The following is a 27095-nucleotide window of genomic DNA, read 5'->3' as shown; positions in this document are numbered from 1 at the left end:
CCCTGAAGTAATGCTCTCAGGGGGTGGCCACAGGGATGACAGTGGCTGGCAAACTGAGACCCGAAAGTAGGAGAGAGAGTTTAAAGTGCAAGGTTTGAGAGAATACCAAAAGCCCTGAGTAACATTGAGGCTGTTTCCTAGAAATACCATTTTTTTGTGTTGGTGAGACTGCATTATTTTTACCATTCGTACATATGTGATTAGTAATACGCTATCCTCAAGTCTGTCTACTGACCGCACCAGCCAAAGACTGATGCATGAACTGAAGTTTCAGAAACAGTGAGTTTTATCTTGCATTTTTTCCCTTTTAACTCATAAGCTGAATGTATTAAATGTAATGAATATTCATTAAGCAGCCAGTGGATGCTAAGGACAGTGGGAATTGCAAAGATAAACCAAGATAGTCTCTTCTGTCAAGTTTATCACAGTCCAGGGAAGATGAAGCAAAGCATACTGACTGCGTACAAACCCAAATCCATTATATTCTGTTCTAGAGTTGCAGGTAAAAGTGCTGTAGGAAATAAAATAATGAAAATTATTTTCATCAAGCTCTAATATTAGGAGAGTGGGGAAGGCCTTTTTGTGGACAAGTTTTTTGATTTAAGAAGAACTACGATAAATTGCATTTTCACAGGCATAGGCAGAGAAGATACATTCTGGAGGCAGGGGGGAAATATGAGCAAAGGCAAGGAGGCAGGGAAGCATCCTGTATATTCACGACACTATGTGGTGTTCAGACTGAAAAGAGTTACATGACAGGAAGTCAGGGGAGGAAGCAGTACAAGATTAGTTAAACCCGTGCAGAGTGTTTCCACCTGCTTTCATCCCGTCACCTTGAACCATTGTTGTATAACAGGCGTTGTATAACATGGCCTTCTTGTCCTCAGTGGTCTAAACTCGGTGCAGCTCAGAGTGACTGAGAAAGACAGAAAAAGCCAGCTGAACACCTTAGGATGTCTGCACCAAAAAAACATGTGGGTCTAATGCAGGGCTTGGAACTCAGGTTTATACTTTTGAAACTATTCTTGAGTTCATTCACTAGTGATCAAGCTGTGAGGAACTAATTAATTCTAATCAAACTCAATGTGTTTGATTTAAAATCAGAGGGCTTATTTTAAAATGTATAGTGTGAGATATTTTTAGCATGTCATTAGATCTGGACCTTTTTACAGGCCCCCTCTTGGCTTGGAATGTCCTAGGACCTGGCCAACAAATTCAGAGCAGGTCTCTACTTTCTTTCCTTTCTACAAAAGGAGGCAAGGGTCAGCGGTGCCCAATAATTGATGATATGTCCCTCATGTCTCCAAAACCTACTACCAGTTGGCTGGATTTGGCACTCAAACTTTTTTGCCATTCCTTAATTAGGACAGATTACGTATTGGAAGTTTGTTGGTAGGCATAGAATTACAACCAAAGAAGTTTTATGCTCTGAAAAATTATTTTCTTCAAGCTCTAAGGAATTGTCTTCCTCAATTCCAGGGCTATTTCTCACTTCCAGCCACGGTCAGTGTTGGACAATGAACAAATCACTCTGTTCTCCTTTTGCAGTGTTTCTTACTGGTTACCCAGACTTGCTGTCTTACAGTGCACCTTTACTATAGTCTCGGTATTATAATTTCTGTATCACAGTTGCTCATCCTTTATTTGTATCTTAACCTGAAATCTTTCTCTTTATAAAAACATCATAATCCCTCTGCTGAAATGTAAAAAACCACCCTCGCTTTGTCAGGGTTATACACATATTGCTCAGGTAAGTTGGTTTCCTGGATAGATCACCAGTAGCTTCCACTTTATACCAATTCTTATTAGTTTGTTGGTTTCACAGAGTGACATTTTCTGACATTGAACTCTCTCTAAAAGAACATTGTGTTTTACAGACACTATCAAGAAGCTGCAGACTCTGGGTCTAAAAGAGTATTTTAAGGCATGAGTTTATTTCTCACACTATATCTCACACTATACACACTATACATTTCAAAGTGATTAATTAATTGTATGCCTTGTTTATAACATTGCATTGGTCAGACTTTACTGGGTGAAAGGCTTTTGAATAATACAAGAAGAAAGGGAAAAGGAGCAGTAAGAAGTCAGTATAGATAAGTCAGCAGAAGTTCATGTAGGTCAGGAATGTCATTAGTAGGTATATCAATGTCATTCTTGTTTTAAAGTAAAAGAACTAAGGAGCCAAAATGCTGAATCTGAAATGCAAATTTCAGTTAGGAATTGAAATAGAATTTTGGTTTTTTTGTTTCTATATAAAACCATTAAATAGCTAGTCAGTCCCATTAAAGATCAAGTCGCCCTAATTGTCTGAATTGTGTGGCTATGGCATCTACGTATTTATTGGATTATCTTGGCCACGTGGTCAGCTTGAGGTTACTTGGTGTATTAACATATGACCATACCACAATTATCTATGCGGAGCCAGATACGGAGTCCACAGACCAACGTTCATATTGCATAGCCCTTGCTACTTGCTGTGTTTCCTTTTAAACATAGGACATCCTTGGGGCGCCCAGGTGGTTCAGTTGGTTAAGCTGCCTTCAGCTTGGGTCATGATTCCAGGATCCTGGGATCGAGCCCCACATCAGGCTCCCTGCTCAGCAGAGAGCCTGCTTCTCTCTCTCCCGCTCTCCCTGATGCTCTGCTTACTTGTGCTCTCTCTCTCTAACTCTCTGTCAAATAAATAAAATATTAAAAAAACAAGAAACATAGGACATCTTTGTTTGTGGATCGGGGGTCTGAAGTTTTGTGTTCTTACAGAAGGATCATATTCCAGCACTTCTGGGAATGGCAACAGCTTATATGATCTTGAAACAGACTCCACGAGCCAGGAACCAGCTGAAGCGGATTGCGAAAATGAACTGGAATCCTATTGATGCTGAGGACTTTGAGAAGAGCTGGCTGCTGCTTGCTGATATTTATATTCAATCAGCAAAATACGACATGGCAGAGGAGCTGCTCAAACGGTGCCTGCGTCATAATAGGGTAGGTGACCGCAGAGGGAAAATAACTGTTGACCTTTGATGCAATGGGTCATTAAGGGGGGACCAAATGATGGTCCATTTTTAAGAGTTCTTGTGTGTTTTTTGAAAATTGAATGTTTATTCTTACCACAATCAGGCAATAAACATTAAAAGAAGAAAGAAGCCATTTGCTCTTGAAAATAGAGAGAGAGAGATTTATGCCTTTTCAAGTTTCAGCTGTGGTATGCCCCACTTACGGAAAGTGTTTATGGAATGTCAAGCATTTGCCTGTGATTATCCAACTCATCCCAGGTCTAATGAAAATTGCAGAAGAACGTTAATTGCGGACGTCTGTCCCTCCTATTAAGAAACACTCTAGATGAATTTCTTGCAGCTGCACGTTGTTTTCACATTATTAGAATCCACTATGCATAATATATTTTGTGGGTAAAAGTCTTTTTGGCATTTAATTTGTTTATTAAAAAGTCCTTATCTTTAGGTATGAAATTGAAAATCTTCGAGTCTGTAGAAATCCAAGGCCTTTTAGTAACAGTGCATTTTGGTGTATAGTCACAAAAAAAAGTCTTAGGGCATCTTTTTTTTTTTTAATTTTATTTATTTATTTGACAGAGAGAGAGATCAAGATATCACAAGTAGGCAGAGAGACAAGCAGAGAGAGAGGGGGAAGCAGGCTCCCCGCTGAGCAGGGAGTAGGGCATCATTTTTTAAGTTAAGAATTTGTTAGTATTGTTGAGAAATACTTGTACTCAACTTAGAAACTTGAGGATATTTATCTTTACAGATTCATAACAATTACTTCAAAATTTTAATCATAGTAAATCTTTTATTCTCAGCAAATTAAAGTACAAAGCGGATCTTTTTTTTTTTCCAATTTATTTATTTTCAGAAAAACAGTATTCATTATTTTTTCACCACACCCAGTGCTCCATGCAAGCTGTGCCCTCTATAATACCCACCACCTGGTACCCCAGGATCTTTTGTTTTTTAAAGAGCTATGATCATCTAATCCTATTAAGTTACTTTCTTAGGGATTTTTAAAACCACAAAATATCAAGCCATTTATCAATTTATAGTCGATACATCTAATTTTAAGTAAAATTGTCCTTGAAAAACAGATTCTTATGAATAGGTTTTGAAATATCTAAACTCCATGCAAGGAAAACAAAACAAAAATAAACTGTTGGGATTACACCAAAATAAAAAGCTCATGCACAGAGAAGGAGACCATCAACAAAACAAAAAGGCAACTTATACATGGGAGAAGATATTTTCAATGATATATTTCATAAGAGGTTACTATCCAAAGGTATAGAGAAATTGTACAACTCAACACCAAAAAACCCCACAAATAATCCAATTCAAAAATGGGCAGAGGACTTCAATAGACATTTTTCTAAGGAAGACCTACAGATGGTCAGTAGACATGATGCTCAGCATTACTAACCATCAGGGAAATGCAAATCAAAACCACAATGAAAATTACTTTATACTTGTCACAATGGCTAGAATCGAAAATAACAAGTGTTGGCAAGTATGTAGAGATAAGGAAACTCGTGCACTGTTTGTAGGAATGTGTATTGAAGCAGTAACTATGGAAAACAGTATGGACATTCCCCCCAAAATTAAAAGTAGAAATACCATGTGATCCAATAATTCCACTACTGTGTATTTACCCAAAGAAAATGAAAGTACTAATTCAAAAAGACATATGCATTCCCATGTTTATTGCAGCATTATTTAAGATAGCTGAGATATAGAAGCAACCCAAATGAAGGACACCTGGGTGACTGAGTCAGTTAACCATCCAGCTCTTGATTTTGCCTAGGTCATGATCTTAGGGTCATGAGATCTAGCCCCATGTCAGTTTCCATGTTTAGCAGGGAGTTTGCTTCTCTCTAGCTTTCTCTGCCCCCTCTCCCCCTCCCTCTAGACCCTATGTCCTTCCCCTACTCATGTTATCTCCCCAACCCTGTCTCTCTTGTGCTCTCAAATAAATAAATCTTCAGAAAAAGAGTGACCCAAGTGTACATCGATAGATGAATGAGTAAAGAAGATATGGCACATATATATACAATAGCATATTATTCAGCCATAAAACAGAACGAGTCCTTGCCATTTATGACAACATGGATGAACCTAGAGGCTATTAAGCTAAGTGAAATAAGTCAGACAGAGAAAGACACCGTATGATCCCACTTATATGTGTAATCTAAACAAATGAAAAAAAAAAAACAGACTCCTAAAGTCAAAGAACAAACTAATGGTTGCCAGAGGGCTCAGGAGTAGGATGGGCAAAATGGGTGAAGAGAAATGGGAGATATAGACTTCCCATTACGGGGTGAGTAAATCTTGGGGACGAAAGGTACAGTGTTGGGAATATGCGGTACAGTAAGAGCATTGTATGGTGACAGGTGGGAGCTGCATTTGTGATGAGCATAACACAAGGTATGGACTTGTTAAACCCTCTGTTGTACACCTAAAACTAATGTGACATTGTGAGTCAATTATACTTCCATTAAAAAAAAGGAAAAAGGAAAATGTAAGCTGCCAGACGGCTGACCCTTACATACTCTAGGATTAAGTGAGATTACGTGGGAATTAAGGTTTCCGTGCAGACAGAATTTCAGTTCGCCAGAACACTGACAGCGTATATTGCACGGTTGAACACCATGGCTACTTGAGAGGTGCCAGTTTGGCTGATCAGACATGTCAATATTGGAAGCATGAGATTCAGGAACTAGAGCTTAGAAACCTTGAATTGTATAATTAAAAGATGGAGATCATCCAGATCTGGGATAGAAATGTACAAGATGATACCAGACCATCTTGTCATACCAGATGGCAAGGAAGCTATCGGAGATGATTAGAGTCACATCAAGGACTCAGGAGCCAACTTGAAGACACTCACACTAGCCCAAGTTGGAACATGTTAACTATCAGTAAGAATAGTAACCGCAGTGGATTGAAACACACAGAATAAGTTTAAATCCACGAGTTTACAAAGGTCCAGAAAAAAAAAAAATCAGAAACCTAATTGTTCACCACTGAAATGTGCTGGTGAACTGTTATTTCTAAAGCCAGCAAATAAAGGGAGGGCATTAAGCACTTACCCTGCCTTTTCTGTGTAAACTATACTACCGGGTAACAATACACCATAAAAGGAGACATTTCTCATGATAGATGTTTTCCAACTAATAAATGAAGAGAGAGTGGTAGACTATCACTATTTTCCATCCCTGATAAATTCGTGTATGGATATAACATCAAAATAAGAGATCCTAATATTATGTACCTCCTTGGGAAAGAACACAACTCAAACCCTCACTTAGGGTCCAGAATTTAAAAGGCACTTTAAGTGTCAGGAATGATCTTTGGCAGCTGGTGCTACTAAAACAGCGTCCTTTAAACCGGGCACCTTATAAACAGCAGAAATGGATTTCTCCCACTTTGAAGGCTGGAGGTCTGAGATCAGGGTGCAGCCTGGTTCAGTTCTGGTGAGGACTCTCTTCCAGCTTGCAGACCACCGGCTTTTCGTTCTATCCTCCCATGGTGGAAGGAGAGGGCGAGAGAACTGGCTGGGGCCTTTTTTTTTTTTTTTTTTAATCTGTTAGCATTCATCGAATGTTTTTGTTTTTGTTTAATTTCTTTTCAGTGTCACAGAATTCATTGTTTGTGCACCACACCCAGTGCCCTCCATAATACCCACCACCTGGCTCCCCCAACCTCCCACCCACCCCCCGCCCCTTCAAAACCCAGATTGTTTTTCAGAGTCCATAGTCTCTCATGGTTCACCTCCCCTTCCAATTTCCCCCAACTCCCTTCTCCTCTCTATCTCCCTATGTCTTCCATGTTATTTGTTATGCTCCACAAATAAGTGAAACCGTGTGATAATTGACTCTCTCTGCTTGACTTATTTCACTCAGCATAATCCCTTCCAGTCCCGTCCATGTTGCTACAAAAGTTGGGTATTCATCCTTTCTGATGGAGGCATAATACTTCATAGTGTATATGGACCACATCTTCCTTATCCATTCTTCCGTTGAAGGGCATCTTGGTTCTTTCACAGTTTGGCAACCGTGGCCATTGCTGTTATGAACATTGGGATACAGATGGCCCTTCTTTTCACTACATCTGTATCTTTGGGGTAAATACCCAGTAGTGCAATTGCAGGGTCATAGGGAAGTTCTATTTTTAATTTCTTAAGGAATCTCCACACTGTTCTCCAAAGTTGCTATACCAACTTGCATTCCCACCAACAGTGTAAGAGCGTTCCCCTTTCTCCACATCTTCAACACACATTGTTTCCTGTCTTGCTAATTTTGTGGGGCCTCTTTTATAAGGACACCGGTCCCTCTCATGAGAGCTCCATCCTCGTGACCTAGTTTTTTCACAGAGATCCCATCTCCTAGTACCATCACACTGGAGCTGAAGGTTTCAGTGTATGAATTTTTTAAATATCCAGTCCACTATAGATAATCATTTTATCAAGATTATTGTAGATTATTATAAGTTACAACAAAAGGTTATTATGATATATAATGCAATATTTTTTAAACCAAAATATCAAACATTACCTAAATAGCATCTGACAGTGCTGTCCTGAGTGGTATTGAAGCCTGTAACAAAAGGGAAAATGTATGCCTCCATATCCATGTTTTTATGTATTTTTCAGCAGGTTATGATTTTAATGAAAATATTATTGACATATTTACTCCCATTAAAGTCAGAAAAATAAAATAACAAATTTCGTTTGGTTATAAAGAAATACTCAAAATGTGAGTGTCAATATTGCCATTTTTCAATTTGATTTGTAAAAATGTTTGGGGAAAAAAATTAGCAACTAAAAGAAATCACAGAAACATGCCTACTGAGTTGTGCATTTTCCCTTTTGCCTCAGGCTCCAGTGTGGCCTGGCAGGGCGCTGACCTGTGCCGTCCTTTTACCTCTCTCCCCAAAGATCAAAATTAAATTTAAACCTCTAGATCTAATGACAACTTCCAGATATCGGTGACATAGGAATACAGCACATAAGCACCACGAGGATGCACGCAACCAAATCTAGGCTGTGACAAACTCAAGGATAAAAATTCTTGTTGGCCACATTTAACTGCAAAGAAAGAGGCAGAGAGAGAGAGAGGTGGAAGGGAAACCTCTAAATCAAATAAAGTTGAAAGACATTTCAGCCAGTCACGTGTGGGCCTTGTTGGGCTCATCATCCTAACAAACTAAAAACAGAACAAAATTATACTGAGACCATTTGAAATTTGAGTAATGACTGGATATTTAGTAATATCATGGAGTTGTTACATTTTAGGTATGATAAACTGTGGTTCTGTTTAAAGGAAATCCTTATATTTAAAGGAGGATCCTAAAATATTGATGAATGAGATGCTACGATATCTGAGGATTTTTTATTCGCTCATACAGAAGGACAAGTATTGGGGGGTAGAGGTTAAAACAGTATTAGTCATGATTTAATTGTTGAAGATATAGGTTCCTGGTGCTCATTACTGTGTTAATTTTAACTTGAAATTATTTATAATGAAAAAAACTGTATGTGTATGTGTGTAAAATACACATTCCCTTGCTCTCCCTTAAAAATCCTGACTCGGGGGGCAGTGGGAGTTGGACTTGATCAGAATCCTGTATTAAGTCCCATAGATGGTTTGATTGCCTAACCAAGGTGATGGACACTGGGGAGGGTATGGACTGTGGTGAGCGCTGTGAATTGTCTAAGACTGATGAATCGCAGACCTGTACCCTGAAACAAATAATACATTATATGTTAATTTAAAAAAAAAAAAGAAAAGCATTGTTTTATGTGTCAATTAAATGAGTTAATGTGGTTGGCCTCTACAGTCCTTAAGCACCCCGTAAAATCAGTTTTAATCTATTGGTACATCTTCCATTTTCCTTCAGTCTTGCTGCAAAGCTTATGAATATATGGGGTACATTATGGAAAAGGAGCAAGCATATACAGATGCAGCCTTAAACTATGAAATGGCGTGGAAACATGGCAATCAGACAAATCCAGCAGTCGGTGAGTTGAACAAACTAGATACGAGGTTTTCACTGGAAACTTGGGTTCTATTTGTAAATCTTCATTTAAATGCATCTGATTTCTCTTTTTTTAATCTTTAATTTTTTTAAATTTCTTTTCAGTGTACCCGATTTCATTGTTTATGCACCACACCCAGTGCTCCATACAATATGTACTCTCCATAATACCCACCACCAGGCTCATCTACCTTCCCACCCCCCGCCCCTTCAAAACCCTCAGATTGTTTTTCAGAATCCATAGTCTTTCATGGTTCATCTCCCCCTCCAATTTCCTTCAACTCCCTTTTTAAGAATAAAAGAAACATTAAGAGCCAACTTCCTTATCAGCCCTTCTGAAAAATAAATTTTCTATTCATAATAGATTATTAACTTAATAGTTATTAAGTGTAATTTCCTGAGATTCAAACTGGTCCTCAGTCAGCTTAAAGGGCATCTAATCTAATTCTGCCCCTTTCTCTCCCTTAACCTTCTGCCATTTCCAAATGGTAATGCTACAGGGCAAAAGTGTTCCCATGTCAGGTCAGTTAGGAAGACATTTAATTAAATCAAGGTCCGCAGGTTTCTTTGCTGCAGGACTTCTCTGTGCCTTTATACACTAATGTATATTGTGATGGATATCACAGACGGGACATGTTTCCCACAATAGTATAACCGTGGACTTTTTTTTCCCCTGAGCACCTAGAAACATCAATCTGTTCCAGTGATAGACTCAAGGAATGTGGTCTCCAACATCCCTACCAGATAGCATCTGGAATATACTGAGTGACTAGCCTCCCCCCACATTGTGAGGGAGCCCATCCCTATATTTTCCCTTTCTTTGTACTGAGCTGAAATATGCTGCATTGAAACTGGCCAGGTCTCCTCTCTGCAGCAACCCACAGAGTCCTTCCCTTTCTAAACATGTGGCACTCTAATTCAGCTTTCTGTCCTGTTTCTTTGAACGCATTTCTTCAAACTATCCCAGTTACTCGCCCATTCTTCCTAAGACTTGCTTCCAAATCTTTCACCCTCCTTGTTGCTGGAAACTCTAAAATAGTGCTTCCCAATCTGTGCTTTGGAATACTTGGTGAGATATTAATAGTTATTTCTTTACAAAAAGGAAAAAGTGGAAAGAGAGAGTTGAGTATGAGGAGATTAGAATTCATGGCCAAATGAGTTTGGAAAAGGCTGTTCTACTGGTCTCTACCCCTCCTGACCTGTTTGTGCCAGAAATGAACAAGTTCTTAAAGTATAATTTAAGATCTAATTATACATATAATCAAGCTGTTTTTTTATTAGGCATTTCAGTAGTAGTTAACTCAGCCTTAAGGTATCATCCGTCTTTTAGCAGCCACATCATGGTGTGGACTCAGATTTAATTTGCAATTGACTAGGTCATGTTTACATTAACTACTGTTAGCTCTGCCGTGTATTTTCTGGAGTCTGTGATTTTGCTAGACTTGTGTAGGGCACAGGAACTAATACAGTACCATTTGTTGATGCTAGTTTTCCTTCTCAAGTATCATGTATCCTATAGAATCAGGTCAGCTTGTAAAATGCAAATTCCTTAAATGCCTTTAAAATATATATAATTTTTACATTTCATTCCATAGAAGGTATACATACATTTAGAAGTTAAATTACTTAAACATTCTATTCCTGGAAGACTTTCCAACAAATACAGAGATTCTAGCTCATTAGTTCTTCCATTGTGCCATCTGTGTATTTTATAGATGGTTGTGTCAATTTCCCCGAATTTTCATTGGTAAGTTTTTTCTGAGGCTGTCAGTGTATTCTTTAGCTTATTCCTTAAGATGGTCATTGCATCTAACATCTGCAGTTGCCTGGCCAAATTAACAATGCAATTCACTTTTTCGGTTGTCAGGAAACCCTTCAAATCATGGTCATGTTCTTTCTGTAAGATTCAGGCTCGAGTTGCTGTCATTGTGAGAAGCACCAGGAACGGAGAGCCAGGAAGAAAACACCTCCCTGTCTGCCCCTCTGTGCCCATTCTCAGGACACGTGACACCCATTAGATTGTTCACAGGGTTTGTGCTCCTCTCCCCTCCTCTGCTATCTTTCTCTCCTGATTACATAGTGTTGAAGTTTCTTTATAAACTTGACAGGTGTAATGTAGGTGCAGTACACATTTTCTTCACCATTTCTGGCCCTTTATTTTCTCTCTCAGATTTTTTGGACAAGATGATCTGTCAGGTTTCTTCCAACATTAAAACTTTGTGCTTCCAATTTAGTATCGACTAAATTGCTAATATATGTGTGGCACTCTAAAACTTTTAAAAGCGTTTCACAAGTATTTCACTAGATCTTAAAATCGCAGTAAGAGTTGGATTGGGGGTCCGATGAGGAAACTTGAAATTGACAGCTCACCTGACTTGCTGAGGTCTCCAGGCTAGTCAGGAAGCCGGAAACCAAAACCAAAATCCAGGTTTTTTGGCTCTAGTTTCTGTGTAAAGTATGATTGGCGTGACATAACATCTTAAATTGTTTTCCTTTTTAAATGTCACCAATTCTATTTTTAGCCAGTTTTACAATTCCTTTGTTATGATACCAAGTTTAACTCTTTGAAACTTACTGTTTTCATCTTTGACAGTTTTATAGGCATGTATGTTTATGTGTATTTATATCAAATATGAATTTTAGATAATTCCTCTTTATTTCATTTTACTACCTTATGATTGCATTAGCTGGTAATTCTTTTCAAATATTTGTTTGAAATTTAAAAAAAAAATGCTTTGGTACTTTTATTAGGCCCAAGAGCAGCATTCAAGTTTCCCTAATTTATAAGAGGTAAAGTGAAGTGCTGAATTTATGAATTACATATTATTTTACATCCTGATATATCATTTCGCATTTGTGGAGTACAATGCCACTGTTAATTTCTTATCTCCTACTGTTGGCTAACTCTCATGGCGTTCTTATAGAAAAACAGCAATCCTTTAAGAATATCTTAAAACCTTATTTTAAATATCAGTATTTGAAACATGACATTTCAATATAGTACTTGTGATCATTGTTACAAATGGTTGATGTGGGATGTCTGATGACTGATCTCTCCTCTTCTGGCTGGCTCTCCTAACTGCTCTGCCCTGTCATGTTGTTCTCTGGGTCTTTCCAATTCCTGTGGCTCCCACCACTGCCTTTTATCTGAGCAGTTTCCCCTGCCAAAAAGTGTCCCTGTATCCGTTGCCTTGGTCCAGTTCAAGCCTCATCCTTCAGATTGCAAGCATTGCCTGATACCTGCCCCCTCCCCATCCACATTTCTTTTTTGAAATGTCTTGGCCCCTGTCTTTCTTGCATACCATTTGTCGCACTTTTCAAAGTGGTAATTTACTCATGCAATTATTTAAATAACCTCCTTTATTTCCTAATAGAGTGTAAACCCCCTGCCTGCAGAAACAGTGTGACTCACATGTTAAGAGCTAAATAAATCCATGCTGTATAAATGGGTAGCTGTGGTATCCTTCACTGTCCAGCGATGAGTCTATACTATAATCGGAAATAAATGGGATAGTGTTAGTAAGTTACAAAAGCTACTCTCGCAGGATGGCAGTCTTCTTACCCACCAGGATATTCACTGCAGCCCTTTTTCCGGTTCCATTTTCCTTTGTACCTGTTCTACCTTCATGTGGCTCCACCTTCCATCAGCCCCTCATTTCCCTCTCCTAGTGTGTTCACCAGCCTTCGTTTGGGCTTCTCCACAGTGAGTAAGCAAACAAAGGAGGCGGCAACAAAGGTAGTGCTAGTGATGTGCTCTGGACATAGTACTGATCATTATGGTTTTGTTTTGGTTTTTTTTTGTCTTAACAGGATACAAACTGGCATTTAATTACTTAAAAGCAAAAAGATATGTGGATGCCATTGACGTGTGTCACCAGGTAAAACTGCAGATTAGATTTCTTTAAATTTTTCAGCTGCTGAATGTCCTACTTTTAATTCATCTCAAGATGTACATGAACAGAGGTAGAAGATGTTGTGTTTTGGTTAAACAACTCATCGAATATATCTAGAAGAGATTACCACCTTTCCAGTTTAGAAAATGACAAAATCTACTTAAATCAAACGTGTTTTTAATTGGGGTTCCAGTAATAAAATGTTTCTCTCACGTTAAAGACAGAAGGTAGAGGAGAAGCATGTGAAATGAAACTACTGATTCTCCAGGCCACTGTTCTGAATGAAGTTCTTGTGAATATGTCCAAGTCTGGTTGGTAGAGAATTCAGATTTATAAATTAGAGATAAGAAGTATTTCTGTTATTTAGAACTCATTTGATTACATTTCTGTAAGATCCCTAACTACACGATCCCTTACTAAAGTGACAAATATTTAAGTTGCACTTCTAGAATCTGTAGTTTTTTTATATATATGTTGTCTCATTGATATATAAGGCATTGCCCCATTATTCCAGATAGGGCATTATATTGAATATTGTTAGGAGCTCCAAGAAAAGCTCCTAAGAAGAGAATTATGTAATGTCTCCTTTCCCAGAGTGCTGTATCAGCATCATTATAGTGAATACTTGGCTTCGGTGATTGCTATTGATTACTAAAGCTCTCTGTGAGGCAGTATTTCACATTAAGGTTAAGGTTTTGCATTAACATAATGTTATATATTAGAATCATTTGTGGAATTCTTTTAAAAATGTCTATCTCCCCACTCATAGACTCAGTAGACCTAGAAATTTGTATGTTTCCAAAATCCCTCCAGGTAAATCTGATGTGTACTCCTGGTGAAAAATAACTCTGTAAGCGTTCTTTCAAGTATCATATGACTAGCTAATTTTCTAAATATTTAAAATTATTGATGCATACTTGTTTTTTGCAACTGATTATTAAGGAAGTAATTATATTTCTCCCATGTATTTGGATTCTGTTGTTGTCATCTAATTACTGTTTACTATGAGTTATGTCACATTTCAGATGTCACCTTTAAGAAATGTTGTTTATCTTTGTAATATTAATACAATGAAATCTCAACTGTAATGCTCATTTCCAGTAAGTTTTATAGCTCTCCAGTTTTCAGTAATCAATTACAAGTTCTCATGCTTTTGTTTTGTTTTTTGTTTTTGTTTCTGTTTTTGCAGGTTCTTGAAGCACATCCAACTTATCCAAAAATCAGGAAGGATATACTTGATAAGGCCCGTACATCTTTGAGGCCTTGAAAAGTATTTTAATTTCATTTGTTGGTTATGCAAGAAATGAAAGGAATAAGTTCTTATAGTTCAGAATAGATTTGAGCTAAAACTTTGTAACAGAAGCATACTTTTCTTTCTCCAGCAGAGGCTGCTATTGTATATAGAGAGAAATGCTAAGTCAAATAGTTGGGTTTCCGATGGAGAAAGGCAATGGGAGCTGGTTTATTTGATTGTCTTGATTCGGAACATATTTGGTGTCTCAGTGGTAAAGATTATAACCCATTTCTATAAAGAATCTTTTGTTAAATATGAAGTAATTAAATATCCTATATCTTTTCTAAGGAATATTAAGTTGTTCATTTCAGGAAATATATTTAAAATGCGGTTGTTCTTTGTTAAATATTTTTTGTTACATTCTCTGTTGTTTCAAAGGATTGAGAAAATTTTCTTGTAAATAATTTATGAAAAGAAAAAGTATATTTTAATAAAAAGTTTAAAAATTTATGGTTTGTATTGTTCTTAGAACTCAAAAGACAAGGGAAGTTTTGCAAATACAGGGTAAGCCCCCTAAACAATTTGCACTGTTAATGAGTACTTGGAATATGTGACATTCCTAGAAAAATCTTTTTGGAAAAATGTAAAGAATGTTGAGCTTCAATTCCCTTTGTTGAACTCATTCTTTCTGCTTTCAGTGCAGTGTGATCTTAAGAAATAATCTGGATGTGAAATCTGTTAAAATAAGTAAACTCTTATAGCAATAATTCACCTTAGCCTGAAGACTAGTTATCTTGATGTCACTTCAGATACTGTAACATCTGGCAGGGAATGGTGACAGAATAGTTCTGGTCTGCAGGGACCCACCAGGCATACCCTGTGAAAGCAGCTGCCTCCCTGACCATGCCTACCACCCTCTGGCTTAGCGGTTCTCAGCCTTTTGGGTTAAAATTAACCTAATCTTAATTAACTCAAGTTTTAGCATTATTTCTGACTTGTTGTATACATCTTTTTCCGTTGTCTTTAAAAATACATAAACAGGGGCGCCTGGGTGGCTCAGTGGGTTAAGCCACTGCCTTCAGCTCAGGTCATGATCTCAGAGTCCTGGGATCGAGCCCCGCATCCGGCTCTCTGCTCGGCAGGGAGCCTGCTTCCTCCTCTCTCTGTGCCTGCCTCTCTGCCTGCTTGTCATCTCTCTCTGTCAAATAAATAAATAAAATCTTTAAAAAAAAAAATACCATAAACAGGGTCTACTGTTTCATTTACATTTCCAATAAATAGAGTATTTTTAAGTTGCCTGTTGCTTTTAAATGTCCTATGGGGTTTTTTTTGAGCTATATTCTCTTGTTTTTGACTACTTCTGCAGTTTTCCAAAGTCCTTTTAATTCCCTTTGTACATCATAAAATTCTAATCATTCTTCTTTTTCACCTACCTTATTTATAGCATTTCATGAAAATATTTAAGAGCATTTATGAAGCATTTCATATCTGTTAGAACACTTTCACATGTCTTATTATAGTTGGTCACCAGGACCCTAGAATATAGGTGTCATTATCCCTGTTTATAATTCTAGAACTGCAGCAGGTTAGCTCTTTCTTTGCAATTCAGCCTGAATGGATATTGTTAAGGATATTATATAAGAGCATCTTAAGTAGTTCCAGTGCATTTGCATCATGGAATGCTAGAGTCCTGGCAATTGGATAGAGAAAGTAGGACATCTCTTCTTCCAGCAAGACACTTCCAAATCAGTCTTCCTATCTGTAAAATGGGGAGTTTGTTTTGTTTCTTTAGCAACCACTATTTTGCAGCTGCCATTTGTGAAGTACTATTCTAGGAAATTTACTTACATTATGTCTTTTAATTCACACTCAACTCTCCAGAGAAATAATACTCTTACTTTTCAGATGAGGAGGATGGAATTTCAACTAAATGATTTGCCCAAGGTCACCGAGAAAGTGTCAGAATCTGGATGCCATATTGACCCAGACAACTTCAAAGCTCATGCCCTGTTTCCTATATTAAGACATTTTGCATCAGTAAGAGATTGTGTCTATAAGAAAAAATTCTCTTGTCTACATCTGGCTAACAGAAGAAACTAAGTGTTCTGTCACAGAGATAGCCAAGTAATGAGGAACAAGATCAACTCAGTGGAATGAGCAGTTCTTACAAATGTGAAATTACAGACTTCCCGAAGGGAAGTCTGGTTGTGGAGTAGTGTAGTGTAGCAGTTAAGTATGTGGATTTGAATTTGGCTCTACCACTTGCTAGATGTTTAACCTTTCTCAAGTTATGTAGGTTCTCTGAGCTTTTGCTTTCTCTTCCATAAAGAAGCATTTAAGGATAATCTGCCTCAGGTGGTTGTAAGGATTAAATGAGGGAACATACATAAAACCTAATAATGAATCTGACTCACTTAGGCTCTTCATGGATAGTGGCTCTCCTGGTTTATTTAAAGTGGAATAGGGCCAAGTAGTAACTGCAACTGAGAAAAACCTCCACCGAAGAGAAAATAATGAAGTCCAAGGTGAGAGAAAGAGGACAAGTGGGCTCTCCAAGAATGCTCAGCCATACGGAATGCTGGGTTCTCATTCATGCTCGCCCTCCTCCCCACTCGACCCCTTCTTCCCCCAACCCCATCCCCTCCCCTTCCCCACCAAACACTGCTATACCCTTTACTTGCAGAATCTCTGCATCCGTCTCTGCCTTTGCTCTAGCCCCCTCTAACCTGGGACTCTCCCTGCTCTCCTCTCCCTTACCCTGCTTCCAGTCTCCAAGCTTCCCACTCTAGGCTTATTCTTTCTTTCTTTCAGGTATCAGTTTATTGTCCCCTCCTCAGAGGCCATGTCCATGTCCAGACCCAGAGTGTAAAGTAGCCAGCCTGTCATGCCATATCATGTCACCCTTTTAAAACTCTGTTTAGCACTCAGCCAGCCTCTGGTGTTTCCTGTTCACTGAGGGAGGCATGGTTTATGATGAAGCCTTATGTGACATACCCAAGATCATACGTCCAGGAAAGCGGGAACTCAGACTGCCCTGGACTGTTGAAGGAATCCAGTAAAATGAGAGTCCAGGGACTGCGCTGAGGAGGACATAGGAGCAGAGAGCAGAGGAGCACAACATGCCAATTTTCTATCCATCTGGGATCAGAATACCATCCCCTCATGGTAAGGAAGCAGTTATTCATTTAATGCCCTTTGACCATAAGCTAGCAAGTATGATGAACTGGATCCCAAGAAGAAATAGTCTTCTTCCCTAGAAGTCAAGAACCCAGAGCAATTCTGGAAGGGTTTCCTGCATGCACAGCTGAGGAAACTCCATTGAATTTTGCATTACAGTCCAAGTAGCTAGTAGAGTCACTGTGGAAACCAAATGGCCAATTAAGACTGACAGCAACTTCTGGTTTGGGATTGGAGACAAGTGACTAGCCTTATAATAGGATTAAACAGCAGTGCTAGTGCTGATAAAGTAATAAATGAAAGATTTGCAAAGTTGCAAGAAAGCTAGCACGTTCACACTCTGCTGGCACGGTGTAGTCAGCCTTCCTAAAGGGCATTTTGGCAGTCTCAAGTAATCGCACTTAGAGAAGTTTTTCATAGGACGTATTCAGAAATTTCTCCAAGTTTTTCAGTTAAAGAATAACAGCAAAAAGGTTGTTTTTTATTGTTACCAAAACATTCAACATAAAAGAAGTAGTCAAATACATTATACTTTACCCCAAAATGGAATACTATGTGGTCATCAAAAACTATTTTCAGGGGCACCTGGGTGGCTCAGTGGGTTAAGCTTCTGCCTTCGGCTCAAGTCATGATCCCAGGATCCTGGGGTCGAGCGCCCCATGTCAGGCTCCCTGCTGAGTGAGGACTCTGCCTCTCCCTTTCCCTCTGCCCCCCACCCACCCCACTTATGCTCTCACTCAAATAAATAAATCTTTAACAAAGAAAAAAAAAGAACCCAATTTTTAACTTGTTATATCTGAGTGCTGAAATAATCAGAAATTTACTTATTTTACAAGTTAACTGCAATGAACATATACATTAAATACATATATATGTATAATTTTTTAAAGAATAACATTCTCAAAACTTGCTTCTTGCTGACTGCTTAAAGTTGTTTAGCTGAGCAAAGATGAGTAGGAAAAAAGAAACAAAAACTAACATTCTTTCAACTTAACACCCACACTTTACTACTAATTGTTTATGCAAAATGTAATCTGGTTTATTTCACTTGTCAGAGGAAAAGATTCAGGATGTGAAAGATAGAAGAAGACTCTGCTGGGAAATGTTAACAGAAGTGGTAATAGCCATGATAATAGGAGAACATGGGGTTACCAAGGAGGCTAGAAGTTTTGCTTGTCAAAATTGGTTAAGAGCACAATCTTGCAACTACAGAAAAGTTGAAAGCAAAGCCAGTTCTCTGCACTTTTAGCTCATATTCTAATAGAGTTTTAGTGATGACCCCACCAAATTTAATAAGAAACCAGTAGAAATAACTGAAATCACACTGGGCGCCCAAGCGTGGTTGTGTAGTTTGTGACCCAGCTGAGGCAGGAGTGGGTGGAAGGTGAAATCCAGCGCCCAGATATGCCCTACAATCCATCCCCCTCCCACCCTTGGAGGAAGAGGACCCCCCTCTTCTAATCTGAACAAGGATTCCTTGTGGGTCAGTAACAGCCCTGTGAATGGAAGGTGAGGGACTACAGACAGCAGTCGGCGTAGGAAAATGTTTAGATACAGAGCTGAGGGTAAGGGTGTGGGCGCGTGCTGCCTGCAGAGCCATCCCACAAGGGTCTTGCTTTGTTTTTCTGTTTTCTAAGATAGGAGCTACTTGAGCATCTTGAAATAGTTACAGAATATTTAAAGCCAACCGATTTTGAAGATACAAGAAAGAGAAGAGGGAAAAACTGGAATAGGAAAAGGGTGAGGTTCTGGGGGCATTTAGAAGAATTTGAGTTTGCCGGGATGTGTGATTTTTGTAAGGACAATGTCAGAACCAAGTAAGTGCAAGAAAAAAGTCTGACATATAAAGGCGGCCTGAGGAGCCCTTATGCTAAATGGCTCCAATACTTTTGTAATAAATAAAGTGGACTTTGACCTAAATGCAGTACCACTCCTTCATATGTGTGGAATTTGGGGGCCTCTATTTTCCTTGGGCTCTGAAGTATTTTTCAGTTACTTCCAGGTTCCTGGTTGTGGTTGCTGGGAGTCTGTCTGCCAGATTAGAGGGGGGTTACTGTAACATAATAAATCATAGTTATGGGCAGAAAAAAGTGCTACCCACCTTTGAATACTCTTCTTAAGGGCCAGATGTTTCCTAGAAAAATGCTTCACTCTACAATCTGCCTTACAGTGCACATAAATGAATCTGGCACCATGCCCACAAAAGCAATTTGATCCCATAAATGAAAGCCGAGTAATGAGCAGGTTCTAAATGTCTTCCTTCCGAGTGGTATAACCTTAGAAGCTATGGCAATCTTTAAACCAACTGTTTTCAAATAGTGTGCATGTTATTTTTATCTTTCTTCAAACAAATTGTTTTGGCAACATAAAAGAAATTCTGTTTTTAAAAAAGGGGGGGGGGATATTTTAAGAAGGTAATTACTATTTCAGTTTCCGCCAAGGCAGGCTACTTTTATTTTTAATGGGTAAATGATGTAAGAAGATTAAAAAAAATTTTTTTTGAATCAAACAGAGCTGGGAAGTAAGTAGTCAGTAGTATCCTCACTTATAATGGGTCAGGGTAAAAGCTCCTGCTCCCCAGTTAGAGATTAAACTTTCTTTGAAAAACACACTAAGTTTAAAAACTTTGAAGGAAAAAAAAATGTGCTAAAATGCTAAGCAGTTATATAAATGCTCTTTTCAAACAGTTTAAGTTAAATATTTGAAATTGTTCTAGTTAATGAATAAAAACTTCTCCCCTGCATATAATTTCTTGAAAAATGTCTGGCCAATTTTTCACGTTGACTTAAGTCACAAATTACAGAGGACATTTAGAGGGGAATTTAGGAATTGGGAAAGTCCAGGATTTTGAGAACACCCAGGAGTAAAGTTAAAATGATTGACCATATGCCCCACAAAGAGGCAAGAGGAAGAAATGTTACAAACGGGGTGTGTCTGGATCCTGCTAGCCCTTCTCTGTGCAAAACACATAACTCTAAGTTATCTTGTCCTATCTTTTTGTATGTGTTGGGTTATTGTTGTTTTCATAGATTTCTTAAAATGTCAAATATTCATTATTTTAGTTCCAGTATAAATTGTTTTTGTTTTCACAAAAAAAGATTTTTTTTTCTTTTTTGGTTGACTTTAACTTTTCATTTGGAAATCTTTTCAGACTTACTGAAGTTGCATGAATAAGAAAAGTACAAAGACTACTCCCTGCTGTTTACCCAGATATAAAAATATTGCCATTGTCTTACCTTAAGGCTCCATTCTGTGTGCCTTCCCTGTGTGGTTGTGTATGTTTACATATATGTTTATGCACCCACACTTACATACTCACACCCATATCTAGGATTTTTTTTTCTGAGCATTTTGAGAGTAAGTTGCATATATTATACATGCGCCTGTCCTAAGCACTTTGTTGTTTATTTCGCAAGAACGGGGATCTCCTCCAGTCACAGTACAGTTGTGAGTGTGAGTAAATTTAACACCGACACAATACTTTTAATCTCCCACGCTACTGCCAGTTGATCCCATAATGCCCTTTATCCCACAGCATCCTTTTCCTCCAGTCTAGTTCCACTCTGGGATCAGGGACTGCATTGCTTGTCATGTCTCTTTAGTCTTGTTTAGAACTGGGGCAATTCCCATAGCCTTCCTCTGTCTTTTGTAACATAGCCATGTCTAAAGGATACAGTCATTAAGCCCCTTTGCTTTATTGTAGAGTTGTTCCTCCTTTGGGAATTGTCTGATATCTCTTCATGATTAGATTTACATTGTGCATACCTGACCATAATACTATATAAGTAAAGCCTTATCCTTAGGGTATCCTCTGGAAGCACACAGTGTCCATCTGTCCTGGTTAGTAACATTAATTTTGATTACCCAGGCAAGTTTTCCCACTCTAGAGTTGTTAGTTTTTTCCCTTGTAACTAGTAACCAATCTGTGAGGAGATACTTTTAGATGATACAAATAGTCTACTCTTCTTCAAAAATAGCCCCTTGATTAAGCTGATTCTTGCCTGATCTCTTCTTTACCATGATGGTTATAAAAGACAGTCTAGTCCATCATCATCAACACATTCTCCACATGTACCAACCAGTCAGCCCTCAGCATTTTACTGTACGCAAGAGCCCCTCCCCTTCTTATTTATTTTTTACTTTTTATGAATTAATCATTATGGATTTATTAATCCCCCCATGACTCATAAGTCATTAATGTCCTCATTTTGATACTCAAATTGTTTCAGATGTGGCCAGCAGGAACTGTGTTAAGCTAGCTCCTGTGACCTTGTGACAGTCCCCATCATATTTTTTTTTCTTTTTGAGCACTTACCTACTTTTAAGTACAACAAAATGTCTTAGGTTGAATTCTAATGACCCTTCCCTAGCCCTGCAATCAGCAGTCTCTCCAAGGAGCTCTGGTTCCCTTTAGTGAGTGGATGGTGTTGGAGAAGAAGATCTTACTGCTAAAGTGCTCATTGCTACTAGGGTGAATTGCTTCTAAACACCGAGGGGTGCCTGAGGGACACAGTGAAGTATCTGACTCAGTTCCAGCTCAGGTCACAATCTCCGGGTCATGAGACAGAGTCCTGTGTCAGGCTCTGCCTCAGCAGAATGTCTGTTTGAGATTCCCTCCCTCTCCCCTCATTCACTCTCTCTCTTTCTCAAATAAATAAATAAATAAATAAATCTTTTAAAAAGAAATGTAGACACTTTAAGCAAGCAAAAAGCATGCATGCATGTGCACAGGTACACACGGATTCACATACGTGTGTGCACACACACACATGCACACATGAATATATGCACACATACACACATTTTAGAAATCACAAAACTACATCCATTTCTCCAATTTCGATTTATCACCTTGGGTTCTTTCCTGCTTTCCGCCAGTCTTCATTTGTATCTCCCTTCTTCCACAGTGAGACCCTGAGTCCTAACCACCTCAGCATATTTGTTCATTTCTCCAATCCTATAAGTTGTCTAAAATAGTTTCAGAATTGCTTCACCCAACACTCAGGACAAAAAACAAGCCCACTAAAAGACCTCAAGATTTGTTTGCTGTCCCCCACCTTCCTTAGCAGCACCAATTTTGATTGATTTTAATGTTGATAAATTTAACAACCTATCTTAAAGTGTTGCCATAAGCATTTTGCAGTGGTATGAGGTATTTTAAAAGTCAAACGAAATAATTTACTGCTGACAAGAGTGTATGCTTTGCTCCAGAAACCAGCTTTGCAATCTCCCTCCAAATATTCATTTCCTTGCAAAATAAATGCCATCCCTTCCTACACCAGCCAGTGTCATATTAATGATGTGGTGGCAGGAAGGAGAATAGGAGACTCTGGAGCTTAAGCAAAACATCACGTGCTGAGGACCGAGAGTTGAGCATTTTGTTAAAAATATGTAGCTGATCTTATTGCATAAACTGATTTCTGTTTGCCCTCATGTATTTTCAGACTCTTTGCTATCATAGTTTACATGGCGGTTATAAACATCTCTAAAATTATAGGAAAATTTGCTTCCTAGATTATTCAAGATACAAGTTTCTAGATTTACAGCCACTAACACCATTTTCCCCTTAACCTGCCCTTTCATGCTGTTGCCTTGTTCATTGAGAGAATCCTCGTCTCTGCTGGAAAAAAAGTTAGATGTATTTCCCTTAGTCTTTATTTTCGTATTTACATTTTATAGCTATTTTCTTGAGTCCTACGGCCTCACAAAATGGTTTTGAATAGCAGAGCTGCAGAGCTGACGGGGAGGTCAGCTATGTTAATTTCAAAGCACCCCAGTCTTCGGTGTGAGGTTGCCTAGCAACCCATCTCTCAGGCCTCCTTTGTGGATGCGAGAAGAGGAAACAATTCTTCTATACACTCTCAAGCCGAGATGGTTTTATAAAGTGAAAAACCTTTTGCAAAGGGTCCAACACAACCCATCCCTGCTTTTCGGCCCACTTTGTACACTTCACACATGATGAGAGACATAGTCCATCCTTTGATGCCTTAGATCTGATACAGATATAAAACAGAGTTACACACGCTACGGTCAAACAGTGGAAGTGACCTGTATCCCTATGTTAAATTGAGACACATTAATTAAACCACTCGCCTTTCCCTTTCTCTTACATGAAAGCATACTTTCCCCTCAAGTTCTAAAAGCCAGTTATGTTAAATGAAACTGCCACTGCCTGCGGAGCATCGGTTACCATAGCGACGCAGGCGGGAGTGGTGGTTTTCTCCTCAGGCACAGGATGGCAGAAATGTGTTCAACCAGGGATTCATGCAGCAGGCTGACTGGAAATCAGGCATCTGGGAAGAACCTGTTCTGTTCCCTTTTCTCCACACTAACGTGAAAAAAATAAAAAATAAAAAATAACCCCTCTGCTGTTTTGCCAAAGCTATTAGCTTTTGAGAACTGAACTTCCGTGGGTGGCAGAATTGCCCTAACTGAAGGCATATAGGAGAAAGAAGGAACAATAATGCATGCCAGTAAAACCCACATGGACAGCTGAGACACGTAGAAAAGAGTATTCTAGAAGATATGCTGCCCTTTCAGACATTTGGAAAATACAAAGTAAAAATAACAGCTTGAAATGCATGTTATTTTCACATGGTGAAAATATTGATGGGCAAGGTTTTGAACCATTTACGATCCCCTAACTTTATTTTCCAGGCAGACAGTGCTATTCAGGAGAACATGATGGCTCAGATCAATATTATTTAATGGAGAGTCTTCATGATTGCTAGTTAAATCAGGTAGAGAACCAAATGCCTTGTGCCCTTCTCACTTGCCTCCAATTACGGCCAAGAAGGGGGAGGCAGGAGAGCACAGCGGGCACTGGAGTCAGCCTGGCTTTCGTCCTCTGCCACTTGCTAGTGTCCCAAATCCCAACGGTGGGATTTGGGACAGACAAGCTGCTTAAGTTCTTGAAGTCTTTCCTTCCTAACATCTGAAATGGGCCTAAAAAGGAGATTGTTGACAGTGTAAAAGGAGAAAATGTATGTACAGAGACCTGGCTGTCGCTATGGACCTGGTCCAGTCAACCACTGGGCACTTAACCATACACAGGGTACGGGCCCAACATGGTGCTCAATGCCAGAGGGATCCCGAGGTCCCAGCCGGAGAGAGGGCAGCCCCGTGTGAGTGATGCCTGCAGCTTATCCTCCACCCTTGCAGACATTCCAGTTTGGTATGTCATTGTCACGGATCCTTCATGCCTACAGCACGACACGGCACCACCTGGGGTCTGCCTCCAGGACCAGGTCAGGGGAAAGCTGCTATTTTCCAACCAGATTTGCCCTCTGCCCAAACTGGGGTTACCAGCAGCCTCAGTCACCCTTTCATCAGACCGAAGGTGTGGAGGGAGTTCACGTAGTGGGCGACCACCTCTGAATGCACTTCAAAAGAGCCGCCAAACTGGTTTCAGCAATGACACAACAGGGAGAGTGCAAGAATTTCCCCAGTGCCTATCTTGGGCACGGTTTTCTGGCAACATTATATCTTCTATACAAATCATTGGCGTAATTCCTAGAAAGCATTACCTCTTAAAAATGCAGATCATTTAGTCTAATTGCTTCATTGCATATATAAGGAAGAGAGCTCAGGGACACTGATTAATTTATCCAGCTCATTTGGAGATCTATGTATGTACATGATACTCTATATACATACACATGCACACACATACACTCATATAAATATACACTTATACAAAGAGAATAAGTCCTTGGATTTTTTTTTTCATGTTTGTCTCAAAAGAGACTCCAAAGTCCCCATTATTATGACTGATTACAATTTGCAAGTAACAGACACCAACATGGAATGGCCCGAGTCACACACATCAGGTTCTTAGGACATCGTGGAGAGCTACAAAGGGCCCCTGGGGCTAGGAGGCAGGAAGGAACTGGAACCATGAACTGGAATGTGGACAGGATTCTTCCCCTTTTCCTCCACTGTTTTCTGCATGTCTGTATTCATCCTTCTATCCAGCCATTTACTAATTCAAGGCATTCAACAAAAGCTCACTGAAGACACCTTCTGGGCCAGGCAAGAGGAGAACCTCAAATAGGACAGACGTGCCCTTCTCTGTTTCTCACGGACATTTCCCTGCTCCCATACTCAGGTTTAGCCACATGCAGGGATGGACGTACAGTCCTTTGGTCCCACCTCTCTTCCACTCTGGCCACGAGAGAGGCCGTCCAGTGAAACCAGCTGCCCAAACCTCCCTCTACGGTTCAGAGAGCTCTGGGCAGGCAGCCCAAAGTCTCCACTAGGAGCATGCCCTCTGACCTTTTTGCACATCTCCCTCCATAGTATTGAATACAATATATGTATTTTCAAAGACACTCAGGCACTAGCATGGCTGGCCATCTACATAAAAAAGCACACGCTTCAGTGAAATCCCCCAAGTTTCACTGATAAATAATTTTTAACATGGTAAATCATTTGTTCAAAATCGTAATGCTTCCATCTGGTTTCTTGCTACCAGATGTCTAAAAAACACAATCGAGAATGTCCCAAACTCAGCACCACTTCAATGCTGACTAGGAGTTTGGGATGCAGTGGGGGGGCTGCCTTGCTCAGAGTCTCAGTGACTCCGTAACTGCACAGGCCAATGCTTTTCCACATCAGGGGGAAAGCAGCCCTAATGACCAGTGTTCCTCCGTGCTGATTAGTAAGCTATTTCAAAGAATATGTTGATCTATAACAAACCTTTGACCTGCATATTCCTTTTGTGTAGGATGGCCCTTATATTTATGTGTTATTTTATTATCAGGGAAAAGGAGGCCTTTAAACATTATCCCATCTCATGTGAAAGACTTACTGGTAGTGGTGCAGGGGGTGGGAGGTGGAGGGGGGTGGGGGGTGGGAGAGGATAGCAAATTAGGCTGGTTCTGCGTAGCTCCCAGTGATTTTTTTGCTGTGCCATCCCATTAAGTTTCCAGGAACCCAGGCCACTTTTCTGGGGCTCATATTGTGTCCGTAGGCAGTGTGAGGTAAGACCCAGTTAGGCAGAAACCAAGCAAAATTTAAGGAAATGGATAGGCATCATTTCTTCAGGGAGGCTGCAAATAAGATGCTAGCTGATGGAGGAGAATCTTCCGGTGAAGCCAACGGACGTACAGCTAAGGGAGCCTGCAGAGGCAGGAGACACTTACTAGGATGACAGCAACACTTGTCCGTGATGACTGTTCCTGCGAGGTCGCTCGTGGTGATGCTACATCTTGCTGGGACACACTTGAGGTAAGAATACTATTGCAAGGTTATTCGAGGTCCCACCCCTTAGGTATAACCTCCTCCCCTTGCCCCTTTTCCTCCCCTGATTTACACACACACGGTACTGATACTTTCCTCTCTCTTCTTCTTGTCTGTCCCCATGACAGGGACCCCTTTCTCACCTGTAGTGAAGCCCTACTGTTTTCTGTTTCTGTTCAAGATATTTCTTGGTGCCCCAAATTTTCTCGTTTTGGCTTCTAGATGAACTATTTTGTCCTCTTTCTTATAATGAGTCTTAAACAAACACCTCTTTAATATTCAGCTTTTTTATAACGAAGATGATGGCAGAGACCCCAAATCTAGTCAACAAGAACAACAAAAACGTCTATCGTTGCTTCAGGGCATGAAACTCTTCAACTCTAAACTCTTCAAGTGCAACAAGGAAAGAGAAGAAAAGCAAGGGTAGCTGTTCCAATGTAAAATATTAGGAACGTAATATTCACAATTCAAAGAGAATTCATGAAGACTCTGAAAAGCAAAAAGCGT

At 39.4% G+C, this 27095-nt stretch overlaps 1 protein-coding gene across 1 annotated transcript in view; it reads left to right on the top strand.

Moving 5' to 3' along the window:
• The window catches only part of TTC21B (tetratricopeptide repeat domain 21B), a 77238-nt gene extending 62557 nt beyond the window's left edge, over window positions 1-14681 (top strand). The window contains exons 26-29 of the mRNA XM_044242253.1: window positions 2764-2988; window positions 8907-9027; window positions 12855-12922; window positions 14127-14681. Coding sequence (XP_044098188.1) covers window positions 2764-2988; window positions 8907-9027; window positions 12855-12922; window positions 14127-14204 — 492 coding nt within the window. The 3' untranslated portion in view covers window positions 14205-14681. The remainder of the gene's footprint in view (window positions 1-2763; window positions 2989-8906; window positions 9028-12854; window positions 12923-14126) is intronic.
• Window positions 14682-27095: the final 12414 nt, after the last annotated feature.

The sequence above is a fragment of the Neovison vison genome, chromosome 3 (assembly GCF_020171115.1).
Source record: "Neovison vison isolate M4711 chromosome 3, ASM_NN_V1, whole genome shotgun sequence".
Taxonomy (NCBI): domain Eukaryota; kingdom Metazoa; phylum Chordata; class Mammalia; order Carnivora; family Mustelidae; genus Neogale; species Neogale vison.
This window is presented reverse-complemented; position numbering and strand designations above follow the sequence as displayed.